This window comes from Erinaceus europaeus, chromosome 22 (assembly GCF_950295315.1).
Source record: "Erinaceus europaeus chromosome 22, mEriEur2.1, whole genome shotgun sequence".
Classification (NCBI taxonomy): Eukaryota; Metazoa; Chordata; class Mammalia; order Eulipotyphla; family Erinaceidae; genus Erinaceus; species Erinaceus europaeus.
The window spans coordinates 17668597-17686142 of record NC_080183.1 but is presented as its reverse complement, the minus strand read 5'-3'; the positions used below and the strand labels follow the sequence as shown (position 1 = coordinate 17686142).

Here is a 17546-nt window from a genome sequence, read left to right as displayed (position 1 = left end):
ATAGGAAGAAGTGTGTTTCCGGCTGCAGTGGTTACACATAGTACTCTTTGTCCTTGTTTCTCTGCTTCTTGTGGCCGCCCTTAGAGCTGTGCTGCTTCTCCTTGAGCAGGGTGCCGTTGCTCTGGGCCGAGTTGCTGATGTAGTTCCTCGTCTCGTCCACCTGGTAGGACCCCTCGTCCCTGTTCCTGTACTTGTACATGGCGTACAGGAGGATCAAGATGCAGAGGGCGGCGGCAGCCACGATGCCGACAACCATCCCTGTCGTGCTGCTCGACTCCCGGATCACCTCTGAGGCCCCCGGGACCCGTCTGACTCCCGGCTCCGTGGGGTTTGCTGTGGGCACATGACGGAACATGGGGGAAGTGATTAGTGGGCTCTTCAGTTTGGTGCTGTCTAGCTCATAGGCAGTGGGCAACGGAAGCAAGACTAGGTCAGGCTGGGGTTTGAGATCACGGTTATTCATTTTGCCAGCAGGCACTTTGGGCACCATCCCAGACGAGGAGGAAGCTGTGTGGCGGATGAGCTCAGGGGACAAAGATGTGGCAGTAGTCCTACTAGTTTCGGAGACTTTGTTAGGTCTAAAGTCCTTGGATTCCCACTTGGGTGCATGTGCTTTGTAGCCACCTTCGAAGATTGAAGTGGAAAGACTCTTATCTGTTACCAAGGAGAAGGTGGTGTAAAAATCTTCATCATCAGTAGGGGGCAGGTTAGAGTCAAAGGTTTCCCCTGAGCCATACCCAGATATCACCAAGCCATCATCATCATCATCATCATCATCATCATCATCATCATCACAACCATCGCTGCCTTGGTCCGACAAGCAAGGTAACCCCGCCTCAGAGGTCATGGACAAGGAATCTTTGGTGGTCTCAATAATGGTGAGGAAGGGGCGAAAGGTAGGGGGGAGTGTAATGGAAGGTGCACGAGTAGCAATAGGAGGGGTGGCTAAAGGATCTTCTACAAGAAGAGGGGTAACTAATTCACCTCCTGGGACGGAAAGAGAAAGAGAAAGACAGTTAGTGCGTTGCTCACTCAGCATGAGTATAGTCCACGGGGCCCCCGCAGAAGCAGAAGAAAGTGGCCCAGACCCATTCTGGCTGCCCTGTGAGTCTTCTAAGATGTCTTGGGGCCCTTTTGTATATTTGCCTCTTGCCATCAAAACCTGAACTCTATATATTAGGGACTGATTTTTTTTTTTTGTAAGATACTCTCAAGTAATTATTTAGATAGAATTCAATAAGCCGTTTCCAGGATCATCTCATAGAAACACAATGTTCAAATGCTATCAACATAGCATGTGGGTGTGTGTGATTGTGTGTGCCATGTACAAGCATGAATATTTTGCATTTGTCAACCACAACATTTTCAAACAATCTTCTGGGCTTCAACCTCCTTGGTCCTATGAGGATGAGAAGGATTATAGTCTCTGTCACAGAGACCATGGTTAAGGAACATCAGAGACTTCAACGCTAGCAGTGTAAGCCCTTACCTTTTACTTTTTATCTATCAACTCCCATCTTAACTTAATTCACACTAAGTGAGGGGAGCTTCCAGGGGGTTGAAAGTCTTCAATTAACAAACCTATTTTGATTAAGCCTTTCTAGAAGGATCCTTGAAAACTAAGCCACAACTCACTTGGCTGGGTCTAATATTCTCTCTGTTCATGGCTAGCATGCTCTGTGCAATAAACGCTAAGCTGGAAAACACAGCTAAAGCTGTGCTCTGCACAGGTGCCCACAGCTCCTAGGAAACTCGAATTAAGGGCGGGTCAGGGAGGCAGAGAGAGATAGCAACGTGAGTTTTTAAAATGTGTGGCAATTCTTAACTCGGATGGCAAAGACATACTGGGTTGCCCATCAAACCCAGATGTTGAACTTAAAAAGTGAATGAGGACAGAAAGAGGACAGAAAAGTTTAGAGTAGTTCTTGATCATGCCTTGCAAATCACAGCTATCCAAAATATTCTGTGTGGTCAATGTTCCTCACCTAATTATAGGTTCAAACTTACTTTGGCAAGCAAGATAATCAAGGTCTTGCTGGCGTCTTTTCCAACAGAGACATCTGTTTTGTTCTTTTTTTTTCCAACATTGAAGAAGTCATAGTTTATATTTCTTCCATAAGTTTATTCCAGAAAAATATATCTCAATTGATTTTTTGTTTTCATAATTCTCACAGACATGTTTCCCTGCCCTAGTCTGACAGCTAAGATGTCACTACAGCATCGCAAAGCCTTGTTCTGGGCTGAGCTGAGGCATTAGGAGGTGTGACTGGTAACTTTCCAATGGTAGATTATGTGGTCCTGGAGCATCTGTTCTGATTTTGGCTTGAATTTCTCCTTATTTGCAACAAAAGCCAACACAGGATGCACTGCTGAAAACTCCGAAGGCTTCTCCATGAGAACAAGCCTTTGAACTTAGAATGCTTTCTCGGGTTCTGAATGACACACAGGATGCAGATGCCAACAAGGAAACAACCAGACATCCCTGGACAGACAACCCTACCAATGTGTCCTGGAGCTCCGCTTCCCCAGAGCCCTGCCCCACTAGGGAAAGAGAGAGACAGGCTGGGAGTGTGGATCCACCTGCCAACACCCATGTTCAGCGGGGAAGCAATGACAGAAGCCAGGTCTTCCACCTTCTGCATCCCACAATGACCCTGTGTCCATACTCCCAGAGGGTTAAAGAATAGGAAAACTTTCAGGGGCGGGGGTGGCATAGTGAATTCTGGCAGTGGAAATAGTAACCCCTCTTATCCTATGGCCTTGTTGATATTTTTATTTATTTTTATAAATTAAAAAAAGTTATTGTTGTTGGGGTTTGCTACATAGAAAACTGAATGGAGTGACCATTCCTCCTTTTTGCATCAAGAATTCTAAAGCTTTGAGGTCTCCAGGTACTGTGAAGCTGCTGTGTGTTACTGGATTCTGCTGACTATAACATGTATTTACTACATCTCATCCCTGCACAGACTTCTCAGGGAGAGTCAGTGTCTGTTCAACACATTCTTTAAATACAAAAAACCAATTCCTCTCTCTCTGATCTTAGCACCTTTGTGAGGGTGAACTTCTGCACTGCAACTAAGTTTCAGATGTACTATGGGAAAGGACTGTGGCAGGGGGGGGGGCTCCAGTTTCTTGGATTTTCACTAAAATTACTCATTTTTTATTTTATTTATTTTTACCAGAGCACTGCTCAGCTCTAGTTTATAGTGGTTGGGGGATTGAACCTGGGACTTTGAAGCCTCAGGCATGAGAGTCTGCATAACCCTTAGGCTGTCAATGCCCTTAATTGATTTAAGGTTTTCTTTCACAGTCAGAGTCTCACTGGGGCATCACACCTGTGTGACTGCACAGCTCCCACAGACTCTGCCCAGGTAAGTGGTGGAGAGGCCTCAGGGCCCTGCTCCACTGCCTGGAAGGCTCCCTCTCTGTGGGGGGAGGGGCCCCACCTGGGTGCTCATGCAGGGCCAAGGGTGCACTCTCCTATGCCCACTGAGCATATCTGCACCCAACACGTGCTCCTTCCTTGGGGAGCCAACAACTCACATGCAGAGAAACTGAGGCAAGGAGGCCAGAAGTCTATATAGAGGAAGGGAAGCCATAGTCTTTCCTAGACATCGAAAGTCCACCAAAACTTTGACAATACACAGAAAAATAAGACAGAAGGCACCCAGAGAAATTGAAGATGTCGTATTGACCTGTTTCCTAAACATGGAGCAGCTTCTGTCCCATTCTGGTTCCCAGAGTTGAAAGCTACTGAGCACAGTGATCTGGGTGGACTGCCAAAGTTACAGACTGGCTTCACCTGGCAGCATGCCCGTTTGTTTTCTTTTTGTTTTTCCCCACAAGGTGGACATATATAATTCATGTACCTTGCAACTTATTTAATGCATAATTTACACACTTTGGCTAGTTTTATAGATGGGATTTGGAACACAGTCCCCTAAAAGTAAGTCAGTCCTGAAACTAAACTCAGGCTAACTTTTCTCCTCATTCTTCTGGCCAGGGATGCCACGTGTCGTGTGCAGGACGAGACTTGAAGAAGGCGAGTTTGAGTCAGAGAACGGTGAGAAAAGTAAAGGCCGCTGCAGTCTGTTGGGGTATTATTAATTTTTAAATCAAAATCATCTTTGCCACCAAGTGTATCACTGGGTTTCTTTTATCTGTGCTTAGTAGCCATCACCCCTTCTCTCTCTTCTGATAGGGGGTGAGAAACAAAAAGGAAGGTGCACAGGGAAGAAAGACAGAGAGAAGAGGGGAGAGAGAAAAGAGCAGAGAGAGAGAGAGAGAGGTGAGCAGAGGACTAGGAGAATAGAACAAATGCTACAAATGTTTATCTGGAACCAGAAAAGGCCTACAATTGCCAAAACAATCTTGAGAAGCAAGAACAGAACCGGAGGCATCACACTCCCAGATCTCAAACTGTATTATAGGGCCATTGTCATCAAAACTGCTTGGTACTGGAACATGAACAGACACACTGACCAGTGGAATAGAATTGAGAGCCCAGAAATGAGGCCCCACACCTATGGACATCTAATCTTTGACAAAGGGGCCCAGACTATTACATGGGGAAAGCAGAGTCTCTTCAACAAATGGTGTTGGAAACAGTGGGTTGAAACATGCAGAAGAATGAAACTGAATCACTGTATTTCACCAAATACAAAAGTAAATTCCAAGTGGATCAAGGACTTGGATGTTAGACAACAAATTATCAGATACTTAGAGGAAAATATTGGCAGAACTCTTTTCCACATAAATTTAAAAACATCTTCAGTGAAATGAATCCAATTACGAAGAAGACTAAGGCAAGTATAAACCTATGGGGCTACATCAAATTAAGAAGCTTCTGCACAGCAAAAGAAACCACTACCCAAACCAAGAGAATCCTCACAGAATGGGAGAAGAACTTTACATGCCATACATCAGACAAGAGGCTAATAACCAGAATATATAAAGAGCTTGCCAGACTCAACAACAAGAAAACAAATAACCCCATCCAAAAATGGGGAGAATATTCACCACAGAAGAGATCCAAAAGGCCGAGAAACACATGAAAAAAATGTTCCAAGTCTCTGATTGTCAGAGAAATGCAAATATAGACAACAACGAGATACCACTTCACTCCTGTGAGAATGTCACACATCAGAAAAGGTAACAGCAGCAAATACTGGAAAGGTTGTGGGGTCAAAGGAACCCTCCTGCACTGCTGGTGGGAATGTCAATGGGTCCCACCTCTGTGGAGAACAGTCTGGAGAACTCTCAGAAGGCTAGAAATGGACCTACCCTAGGACCCTGCAATTCCTCTCCTGCGGATAGATCCTAAGGAACCCAACACACCCATCCAAAAAGATCTGTGTACACATATGTTCTTGGCAGCACAATGTGTAATAGCCAAAACCTGGAAGCAACCCAGGCGTCCAACAACTGATGAGTGGCTGAGCAAGTTGTGGTCTAGATACACAATGGAATACTACTCAGCTATTAAAAATGGTGACTTCACCATTTTCAGCCCATCTTGATGGAGCTTGAAAAACTCATGTTCAGTAAAATCAGTCAGAAACAGAAGGAGGAATATGGGATGATCTCACTCTCAGGCAGAAGTTGAAAAACAAGATGAGAAAAGAAAAACACAAGTAGAACCTGAACTGGAGTTGGCATATTGCACCAAAGTCAAAGACTCTGGGGTGGGTGGAGGAGAGAATACAGATCCATGAAGGATGACAGAGGGCCTAGAGGGGGTTGCATTGTTATGTGGAAAACTGAGAGATGTTATTCATGTCCAAACTATTGTATTTACTGTCGAGTGCAAAACATTAATTCTCCAATAAAGAAATTTTTAAAAATCCAACTTAAAAAAATTTTAAACTCCTGAAAATCATGCTCTTTCTTCAATTCTTTGTTGAGTTTAATGTGACTAACCTTTAAAACATGTGGTGAGCAAACTAGTCCTGAATTCCCCCAATATAGGAAAATATGAACTGCTGTAAATTATGTAGTGGGGTCAGAAATTAGAGCCAAGTAGTGGGGTCAAAGTAAGCAGGGAAACTAAAAACAAACAAACAAACAAACAAACAAACAGAAACTTGCAGTCTTATCACAACTCCAGCTTCCTGCTTTAGCCTTACAAATGTTCTCCAGCATGGAATAAGAACTATCTGTATTCCTTAAAGTTAACATTTTAAATCGGGAATATATCCCCTACCCACATACTCCCCCTTTCCCCCCCACAAATTTGTGCTTTTCTTTAAACTAGAGAGATCACTAGGGATGTAAAAGGTCTATTTTAAGCCTGAAGGTTGCCCTGTTTTTTTGCTTTATGAGTGTATTTATAGATATATAATTCATGTGTCTAGGGCTGTTGTTCTTCCATCGAAAAAGACAGTGTATTAAAAATTTTATGAGAGTTCTTCTGAACTGTGAGAATGGTATAGGTGATGGTGGATCTAGAGGGTGATGCAAAAAAAAAAAAAAGAAGAAATAAAGAAACAGGAAGAACAGCATGAGGCTATAATCTGGCTTCACCTTTGGCTCTCTGCAGACACTGAGTCAGTCTGAGGAGCCCCAGCAGTGACGCACGAAGAGAACTGCTGGAGAAGGAAGACAGGCACTGAGTCAGTCTGAGGAGCCCCAGCAGTGACGCACGAAGAGAACTACTGGAGAAGGAAGACAGGCACTGAGTCAGTCTGAGGAGCCCCAGCTAGTGACGCACGAAGAGAACTACTGGAGAAGGAAGACAGGCACTGAGTCAGTCTGAGGAGCCCCAGCAGTGACGCACGAAGAGAACTGCTGGAGAAGGAAGACAGGCACTGAGTCAGTCTGAGGAGCCCCAGCAGTGACGCACGAAGAGAACTGCTGGAGAAGGAAGACAGGCACTGAGTCAGTCTGAGGAGCCCCAGCAGTGACGCACGAAGAGAACTACTGGAGAAGGAAGACAGGCACTGAGTCAGTCTGAGGAGCCCCAGCTAGTGACGCACGAAGAGAACTACTGGAGAAGGAAGACAGGCACTGAGTCAGTCTGAGGAGCCCCAGCAGTGACGCACGAAGAGAACTACTGGAGAAGGAAGACAGGCACTGAGTCAGTCTGAGGAGCCCCAGCTAGTGACGCACGAAGAGAACTGCTGGAGAAGGAAGACAGGCACTGAGTCAGTCTGAGGAGCCCCAGCAGTGACGCACGAAGAGAACTGCTGGAGAAGGAAGACAGGCACTGAGTCAGTCTGAGGAGCCCCAGCAGTGACGCACGAAGAGAACTACTGGAGAAGGAAGACAGGCACTGAGTCAGTCTGAGGAGCCCCAGCTAGTGACGCACGAAGAGAACTACTGGAGAAGGAAGACAGGCACTGAGTCAGTCTGAGGAGCCCCAGCAGTGACGCACGAAGAGAACTGCTGGAGAAGGAAGACAGGCACTGAGTCAGTCTGAGGAGCCCCAGCAGTGACGCACGAAGAGAACTACTGGAGAAGGAAGACAGGCACTGAGTCAGTCTGAGGAGCCCCAGCAGTGACGCACGAAGAGAACTACTGGAGAAGGAAGACAGGCACTGAGTCAGTCTGAGGAGCCCCAGCTAGTGATGCGCAAAGAGAACTGCTGGAGAAGGAAGACAGGCACTGAGTCAGTCTGAGGAGCCCCAGCTAGTGATGCGCAAAGAGAACTGCTGGAGAAGGAAGACAGGCACTGAGTCAGTCTGAGGAGCCCCAGCAGTGACGCACGAAGAGAACTGCTGGAGAAGGAAGACAGGCACTGAGTCAGTCTGAGGAGCCCCAGCTAGTGACGCACGAAGAGAACTGCTGGAGAAGGAAGACAGGCACTGAGTCAGTCTGAGGAGCCCCAGCTAGTGATGCGCAAAGAGAACTGCTGGAGAAGGAAGACAGGCACTGAGTCAGTCTGAGGAGCCCCAGCAGTGACGCACGAAGAGAACTGCTGGAGAAGGAAGACAGGCACTGAGTCAGTCTGAGGAGCCCCAGCAGTGACGCACGAAGAGAACTGCTGGAGAAGGAAGACAGGCACTGAGTCAGTCTGAGGAGCCCCAGCAGTGACACACGAAGAGAACTACTGGAGAAGGAAGACAGGCACTGAGTCAGTCTGAGGAGCCCCAGCTAGTGACGCACGAAGAGAACTGCTGGAGAAGGAAGACAGGCACTGAGTCAGTCTGAGGAGCCCCAGCTAGTGACGCACGAAGAGAACTGCTGGAGAAGGAAGACAGGCACTGAGTCAGTCTGAGGAGCCCCAGCTAGTGACGCACGAAGAGAACTGCTGGAGAAGGAAGACAGGCACTGAGTCAGTCTGAGGAGCCCCAGCAGTGACACACGAAGAGAACTGCTGGAGAAGGAAGACAGGCACTGAGTCAGTCTGAGGAGCCCCAGCAGTGACGCACGAAGAGAACTACTGGAGAAGAAGACAGGCAGGCCACCCAACTGCTCGCCCTTCTTTTATGTGCGTGTTGCTTTGTGCCTTCGTCCCAGTGTAATTTTCCAAAACTTGCTGATCATGGGGCGGATCGCATCCTTGTCGTCACCAGATCCCTTTATGAATGATATTCCGTGAGGCTTCTATTGATTCATTTTTTTGGCGCCCCCAGATCGGTTCTTGCAGCACACATATTCTTCAATTTGTAACCGTCACATTGTTTCCCACCTGTCTGTAGCAGAGTTACCCATGGACACAAACGACAAGAGCAGCAAGCAAACCAACAAGCAAGCAAACCACCAGAAATAAACTCTAGTGTTTCCAAAGGGGATTCATTTATATTTTCGTAAGATGAGACTTTCTAGGGAGAGAATTTTGCCCTGTAATTTGTCTGACATATACGTGATTCTGAAAGGCTACAGGTTTTATTTTTTCAACATATGCCCAGATACAATGAGTCCTAGACCCTGGGTAATGTTATACATTGTGAATTGGGAATGGCAAGTGCTCACTTGCTTACTGATTAAAATCCCTGCCTCTGAAGTCATTCACACATAATTGAGCACCACAGCACTGCGGCTTATTAGTTGCAGGCTTTGGCTAAACTTCTTAGACTTCCTGTAAAACGTGACTAGTTCCATGACCTATAACGAAACAACCATGTGAGGACTAATATGTGTCACTGCTATTATAAAGTTTATGAAGAATTTAGCGCAGAGCTTATAGTGCTAAATTTCAAAATCTAGTCATTATTTTTATTATTATTTGGAGGCCTGTAACCACTGGTCACATTCATTTTTTTTTAAATGTATTGCTAGCAGCTTCATGAAAAAGTAGGGGTATAGTAACGTAGGACCTGGATAAGGGAGGTGCTCCTTTTTGAAAGTTTAAAATCTTTCTAAATGTCTAAAACTTATTTTATTTATTTCTTTTTGGGTACAGTCATAAATCAAGCGGGAAGGAAAACTGAAAGAGAGAAGAGCAAAGGACATCTGCAGCCCTGCTTCATAGCTCCTGAAGCTTTTCCTTGCAGGTGGGGACTGGGGGCTCGAACCTGGGTCCTTGTACATTGTAACATGTGTGCTCAGCGAGGTGTGCCACCTCCTGGCCTCTGAGGTTATTTTAAAAGTGAAGTTTGAAGATTGGCTTCTAATAATTCAAAGCATTTTGAAAATATTTAGTTTTATCTTTAACAAATTAATTCTTAAATGATAAATCTTGGATAGAGACACAGAAATTGAAAGGGAGGGAGGAAGGAGGAGAGAGTGAGACACTTGCGGCTTCATTGCTCCTGAAGTTTCCCGCCTGTAGGTGGGGACTGGTGTTTGAGCCACAGTCCCTGTGCGTGGTAGTGTGTGTGTGTGTGTGTGTGTGTGTGTGTGTGTGTGTGTGTGTGTGCGCGCTCTGTTTGCTGTGCCTGCGTTCAGCCTTGTATGGAAACAACGTAAGATTAATGTTCTTGACAAAACAAAAGCTCTTGATGCAAGTAGAGGAAATAACACCCCATTTAGGACACTTGTAGCTTCAAGACTAAAACAGTATCCCAGATGCCACACAAAAAGAAATAGAAATTGAGGGAGAGAAACCCCTTTCATTGAAGCCACTGGGTTGCAAAGGGACCCACCCCGCACCCTGCAAGCCGACATCTCTGTACTCCTTTCTGTAGCACTGATGCCTCTAAGGAAAGTGAAACATAGGCATTTCTTTACGTAAAAGCCACGTGTCGCTCCTTCTCGTGTTGATCTTCTCTGAATGACTACGACAGCACTGACTCCATCATGTTTAAGGTCGGTGACTGGTCTGACCTGGAGCCACATGCAGTGGCGGCACCCACCTGAGTGGTTTTCTAGGTGAAACCTTAGCTGTGGAATATGGTCATGTTTCTTCCTGGAGGGAGCACAGTGTCCTTTTTAGTGCTTACCTGATGCACTCCTTGAGAGAAATAGCAACTATGAATAGAAAGGGAATAAGAAGAAGAGACACTACTGGGGGAGTGTGTGTGCTTTCTTTCACCAATAGCTAACCCTGGGCTGCTGGTGAGGATGGGATAATCCTGGATAACCGACTCTACCCTAGTCACCTGAGAGTACCTTGTTTCTTCCTTGTTTTAGGCAAAGAAAATATATATTTCCCCTGAATGTCTTCTTTGCAATTAAGTTAAGGTGTAGTTACCACCAACAAGACTCAATTCATTTCATTCCGATGTTTGAACCTCCCATAAGCGGTGTCCGATTTAATATACCACCGTAAAGCCTGCCACAGCTGTTAAGACTCTACAGTTGCTTTAGGCAAAGAGGCCAGCCTTGCTTTGTATGGCAAGAGCAATCTATTCACCCCGTGCACCCAGAGCAGAATTAACACCGATCATTAGAAGCAATTAAACACAAAACAGAATAGTAAAAATTAAGCAAACGGACACAAATGAAATAAAATACTAAACATTATCTTTTAAATCATATAATAATAATAGCTTCAGGCCAAGGGATACCAGAGGGAAGGAGAGAACATAATATCAACAAGGCATTCACAGGAGAACCAAAAGAAAAGTGTGAGACAGGAAAAGAGAATTTGGGGAAGCAAAAAGTGAATCATCTCCATATAGACAAGTAATTGACATAAAAAGCATACCATATGAATATGTAGTCAACTTACATCAACAAATTGCCCGCATGGTTTTTGGCATGAAAGAAAAATTTACAAAAGAAAGTTGTGTAAGAATGTTCTTGGACAAAGCAAATTGTCACATTCTTGTAACTTGCTTTTTTTTGTTGTCATTTCTTAAAAAAGCTTTTGAGCAAAATGTCTAAGTTTTGAAATATAATAATTTACAACAGAGCATGAGACAGGGAGGCGACAACATATACATCCACACCACATGACATGAAAAGAAAAAAGAAAAACTGCACTTAAACAAATTGTTAACTTGGGGGGATTCAGGAGGACATCAGTTTTGAATTTGAAATAATTCCAATTGCAATGACTTAAAAAATAAAAAAAAAACAAAAAAATTTTGACTTTTATATAATTGACTTTTCAAAAAAAAAGAAAATCTATGAATCCGGAGGGTTTTGGATGAATTTCTGCATCACTATAGGTTCTCAGATATACATTTAACTTTTTTTTTTTTTTTGTCTTTTTGACAAGTTTTAGACTGTCTTTACTTTAAGGGCATGGGGGACAGCACGGAAATCTGAACAATGCTAGAGGGGAAGGGGCGGGAGGGCAGAGATGCAGAAGGGAGGGCGGGGTCTATGAGTGGACTACACACAAGATGAAGATGAGGGGGGTGAATGTGTACGTGAGTCGCCATGTCCATGTAAAGACGGCACGCAGTGATCTAGCTGCATTAGAGCTTCTGGCTGTAAGGAAGGGGCGGGCGATATACAGAAACAAATGAGCCCACACAAGCCCGGCACAGAGAGAAAGAACAGAACTCTAACACTCAGTCTCACGCCCTAACTGCAACTTCTTCAACATGCAATCACCCCAAAAATCATCACAGTTCCATTCAAATCATCTTTTTTCCCCCAAATAACAGCAACACTTAAACTTTTTTTTTCCTACTGAAAATAGCCAAGATACATAAAATCATAGCACTCATCTTAATGATCAAAAGATTAAAAGCGAAATCAAGGAGACTAGATATAGGCATTCAAGTCGAACAACTTCAAAGGCAGCCACACAGCCCATCCAGCGTTATGATGGGGGCACAGAGCATATGAAAGGGTGCGGCCAGCAGGGAACCTGCCACTGGATTGGGGCCCCTGCTCCTCTGGAGAAATGAGAAATGGTGCTTTCTGAATGGGGCCATCCATCCGCCCCAGCCATGTGGTTCTCAGCAAGGCTAGGCTATAGGGAGAGACGTGGATGTGGGGTTTCTGCAGCTGAAGTTGTTCCACATTTAAGGGGGGGATTGCAGAAAACAATGCATAACTTTTTTTGTCTTGTAATTTTGAATAAAACCAAATCTAGAGATCTAGCAATTAAAAAGAAACACACACATATATATATTTAGATATATATAATACAAAAAAATACCACTTAATTACAAAACAAGAAGGGAGAAAAGTATCGAAAAATATTCAAAGGCAAAGAAGCATTTCACACAGTTTCAGAGGTGGACACCCAGGCGCACACACTGAGAAGGCACAGACAGAGCAGTGAGGAACACAGCGGCTGCTTGCTTTTTGTTTTTTGATTCCATGTTTGGTGATGGCCAGCATTAAAAGCACGTTTGGAATTTCTTTTAAAATTGAATTTAGAATTTTCCATCTGAATTCTTTTCCATCTTTTTTTTTTTTGCTTCTTTGAAAAATAAAAAGGGCGTGCAGTCTGGATGTACGTCACCAATGGGCTTCCAAAAGAGCAGAAAGTGGCTACGACTGACAAATGGGTCATCGCCTATTACCCTTGAGCTAGAGGAATATTCGTTAGAGTAATACATGCTTAAAGTAAGTTGCATTTAGGGAAAGTAGAAAAACAGAACAGCAAGCTAGGGTTGAGGAGAGGTCAGCAAGATAAAACCCATTTGGGGTGGGGAGGGAGGCACTAGACTTAGTTTTATGCCTTTCCGGTAGAGGCCAAGGGATCTGAACTACATTTTGCCAATTACAACCAAGGGAAACGTGCGTGTGTGTTGTGTGTGTGTGTGTGTGTGTGTGTGTATACGTGTGAGTGTGCGTGTGAGTGTGTGTACGTGTGTGTGCGTATGCATGTGAGTATGTGTGCTAGTGTGTGTGTATATGTGTGAGTGTGCGTAAGCATATGTGTGTGCTAGTGCATGTGTGTGTGTACATGTGAGTGTGTGTGAGTGTGCGTGCGCGTATGCTAGTGTGTGTGCGTGTGTGTACGTGTGTGTGCATGTCAGTGTGTGTGAGTGTGCGTATGCGTGTGCTAGTGTGTGTGTACGTGTGAGTGTGCGTATGCATGTGAGTGTGTGTGTGCGTATGCGTGTGCTAGTGTGTGTGCGTGCGTGTATGTGTGTGCTAGTGCGTGTGTACGTGTGAGTGTGTGTGAGTGTGCGTGTGAGTGCGCATATGCGTGTGCTAGTGTGTGTGTGTGTGTGTGCGTGTGTGTAGATGTGGGTGGGACTCAGAGTAGAGCCTGTGGTGGCAGGAATAAGGTTTAACAACAGATTGGCTTTGCTCTAGGAAATTCACTCTGTGTCATGCCTAACCTTCGAAGGCATGAAGAGTTAGTGCTTTGTGTCATGAGTGAGTGTTCTTGGGCTGCGCCAAACTTGCCAAGTCGCCAGGAGTACTAATGAGTATTGATAAAATGAACAGGAAACGTGGGGTGTAACATATCTGTATTTGTTTATTGGGTAGAGGTGGAGACATTGAGAGGATTGGGAGAGATAGAGGAGAGAGACATAGAGACACCTGCAGCACTGCTTTACCACTTGTGAAGTTTTTTTTTTTCCTGCAGGTGGGGACCAGGGGCTTGAACTTGGGTCCTTGTACATTGTTAAATTGTGCACCACTGCCTGGCCCCAGTGTTCATTTTTTAATAATAAGGACAAATCCTGCTCACTCCACAGTGGTAGAATGCTAGTATCTGTAAACTATGGGGCAGTCAGGAAATTAGCAAATTGAGGGAAACTGTGCCAGTCTTTAAGAGGCCACAGAAACAAAATGTTGCATCTAATATAAGTTGAGACAAGTGGGAGAGACAGAGGGAGAGGGAGAGAGACCAGAAGGAGTAGGGAAATGAGAACAAAGGTTTCAGGAATGACCTCAGCCTCTACTGGAATGGAAAATGGGAATTATATTCAGTATTGTATCTTTATGAGAAGGCTAATTTTCAACCAAGGACTGGGAAACCCGGGTAGGAGAACCCCAAAGGCGAGACACGAGAGCTCCTGAATCAGGTAGCCAATTCTCAACCACTCTTCAGAGCTTTTGGGGAGGGGGGTGACTTTGACAAGCAGAACCAATTCTGAGGAGGAGTCAGACGTTTGCCTCCAATGGGACGCCCCTTTTATTATTTTTATGTTAAAACAATTCCAGTATGTGTCCCCATGGGTCAGTCCGTACCAAGATTTTTAGTCTCTGGTTTAATAATGTTCATTGTTATTCTAGGAACTTCACAAAGGTTAGCTGGGCAATTTTAGGAGGAGGAACATTATTCTAGTCATAATAGAAAAGATAAACCCTTGTTGTTATTTAATTTTTTTTAAAGTATATATATATTTGACATTGAATTTGATTGTGTGTGAAGACCTCATAAACACTCAAGTGGTCTCACAAGGCATCTGGTAGCTTCTGAGAACAAAGTTTCAGTAATGCTCAGGTGGGCTCTTTCTGTTTCTGTCAATGAAGTGTCAACACTAATGGTGCAAGTCAACTACTTAAAGAAGGAACATTCCAGTGAGACACACTCCTGGACAGAAAGAGATATCTACAGTTTACATCTTGTAGGGTTTCTACTAAGTCACTTACTTATTTCCAAATCGCCTGTTTTAAATTTCTTCCAGGTGGAACACTTACACTCAGGAAATCACTGGCTCAAACAACGAACGTACCAAAATGTCTGATAATCAATTCGCCACTAAACAGGTATGTTTTTAAACCCATGGAAGCCATAGTTCCCAGTGAAGCCAACACAGTGTGAATGTGGTATAGACACATTTTTCAATCCTGTAAGTCAGCTCTCAGCTAATGTAAATACAGCTGGTCTGACTTCTGGTGTAAGCGACAAGATGATGTTGCGGGCAGCTCAGAAACTTGCCACGGCTCATTTTCTTCCTCTTTCACGGCACTGTCGTCTACACGGGCTGTTCCTCAGTAGCTCTGGCTCACCTGTGCCTGCTCACCTGGTGCTAAGTGTGCTTAGATCAAATACTTTGAGGCGAAAAGGGGTGCTTTTGACACAATCACTTCATCCTTCCATGAACAAACAGCCCTGTCTAAATGTAAAATATAACTTCAGGACACATCAAATAAGATAAAATAGAATTGCACTGGTCAGAGTTGATCTTGTTTCAGACAACTCGCGGGTTTCTAAACCACCTAGAATTATGCTTATGAAACCCAAAGTCATATTCAAGTAACCCAAGTGGCAAACAAGATCATCTGAGAGAGTGGGTCCTATTTGCTGAAGGGTCCTCAGTGTGTACGGCAGACATCCAAGAGAGATGTTCAAGTGTTGTTTTCTTTCAGTCCAAGACTCGCCTAGCAAAACACCTACCTGCTCTGTAACTGACCGTAACCCCCAGGACAGCAGTGACTCTTACCCAGTCATCTGTGGACACCAAGCTCCAGGAGAACAGAGAGTGTCTTGTTCTCCACTGTCCTTACAGAGCAATGCTGAGCACATAGTAACAGCTGACGATATTACTTTTGAGTGAAAGAAAAAGGCCTTCAATAGCCTTATCCCCTCCCCTGCCCAAAAGAGCCTCCAGTCTTTCCCTCCTGCATTTCTCCATAATCCCGCATGCATGTGGTGCTGAGTCTGTCCACAAAGGATCTCAGCGCTGCCTTCTCTCTTCTGCTTTATTTTCTCTTCCTCTCCTCTAAGCCAGATGGGATTTCCCTGAGTTCTACTGAGCAGTTCTGATGCAAACTGAACTTTCTCTTCCACAATTGGCCTAAAAAGTCTTCTTGGAAAAAAAAAAAAATCACTGAATATCTCTTTTTTCCCTTTCCTAAACTGATGGTGGGATGTTTACTAAAAACTTATATTAAAAAAAAAAAGGAGAAAAGTCAGGCTTTCCCTTGCAGTTATAACAAGCTGTAGATAAAATAAAAAGGATGTTCAGATTTGAGACTGCCAGACTTTGATGCTTGTCTTCAGGCAATAGGAGGGGAAGGACAAACACATTATCAGGGTGATAGAAATGTACTTGGTTATCTTTGCCAGCTGTGCAAACCTTTCTCTTATACTAGCACCATGACACTTTATGGTCCTGTCACAGAGAGACAGGGAGATAAATTATTCAGGGAGTGCATCTTGCTTCTGCTTGCTACACAAAGCTCGTTTACTCTGTCATCATGACCAGAATGCTCACTGGTTTTGCCGCACTGCTGTTTCCCTGCGCACATGCTGCTGAGCATTCCGACCTGCTGTTTCTTTTCTGTGAGCATCTCGGACTCCTACGCAGGAGCTGGCTGGATTTGACAACATGCTACAAGAGAACCTGCCAGGTCTTGAAAACATCTCTCCCTCTACATGTTTACAAAACCATCAAGGCATTTTTGTAGTTAAGAGGCATCTTTACTATGAAAATCAGGTTTATGGTTGCAAACACACACCCACACGCACACACCCAGGTGTGTCACAGAGCATCTACCCACATCCAGTGCACGGAGCTGGCACAACAGCTCACTCGGCTAGGAGCTGCACTGCTGGGTGTGAGACCCCTCGCCTCACATTACTGTGGTAATTCCACTCGCTCCGTGGGGACCTCTCTCTCTCTCTCTCTCTCTATCTATCTATCTATCTGAAAAAGTCATTTTAGAGTGTTGAAACCTTGGTGACAGTCAAAACCAAAAAAAAAAAAAGTTCAGTATCCAGCCTTAAGGACTATACAATAAATATGAAATCTGCGTGTGCACATTCTGTCCGGTTTGAACAGAACATGGCCAAGGTTCTGGTTGCTAATACGTCGTTGTCAGATAACTCTGGGCAGCTTCGTTTCTTCATGATGCCCCTCGATTCCTAAGCAGCAAGTATTTGTTCATCTCTCTGCCTCATGTGATTTACTTTTATATAAAACCCAACTGTATCCTTCACTATAAAGGAGATTCTAACTGTATGAACCAATGATTGGAGGTCAGCGCATATTTCTCTCCTCACATCCTGTTAATTTATTCTACATTTTAACCCTAAACTGCTAGTCTACATTCATTACCCTAAAGTTATTTATTTATTGGATATATATAGAGGGGGGAGAGCACTGAGAGCAAAGGGAGAGGTAGAGAGGAAGAGGGGGAGGGAGAGAGTCATGGGAAGCACTGCTTTGCTGCTGTGAAGCTTCCCTTCTCCCACAGTCAGAGACCAGGAGCTTGAGCCCTGGGAGTCTGTGCTCTGGGGCATGTGTGCTCTGCCAGGCCCACCAGCTCCCTGCCCCGCCATCTGGAAGCCTAGAGAAGCCGTCCGCCTCTGCATTCACCCAAGATGTGCAGATGTTTCCAGCACAGTGCCA

At 44.6% G+C, this 17546-nt stretch overlaps 1 protein-coding gene across 3 annotated transcripts in view; it reads right to left on the bottom strand.

Annotated features, from left to right (window-relative positions):
- The window catches only part of LOC103123725 (neurexin-3-beta), a 455087-nt gene that overhangs the window by 2522 nt on the left and 435019 nt on the right, over nucleotides 1-17546 (bottom strand). For 2 of the 3 annotated variants that reach the window (XM_060181344.1, XM_060181345.1), the window contains one exon: nucleotides 1-333. This exon is cut by the window's left edge and continues 2522 nt beyond it. In XM_060181344.1, the coding sequence (XP_060037327.1) occupies nucleotides 32-333 (302 nt within the window). In that variant the 3' untranslated portion in view covers nucleotides 1-31. Of the gene's footprint in view, nucleotides 988-17546 lie in introns of all 3 variants that reach the window. The other variant, XM_060181343.1, reaches the window with a different exon arrangement.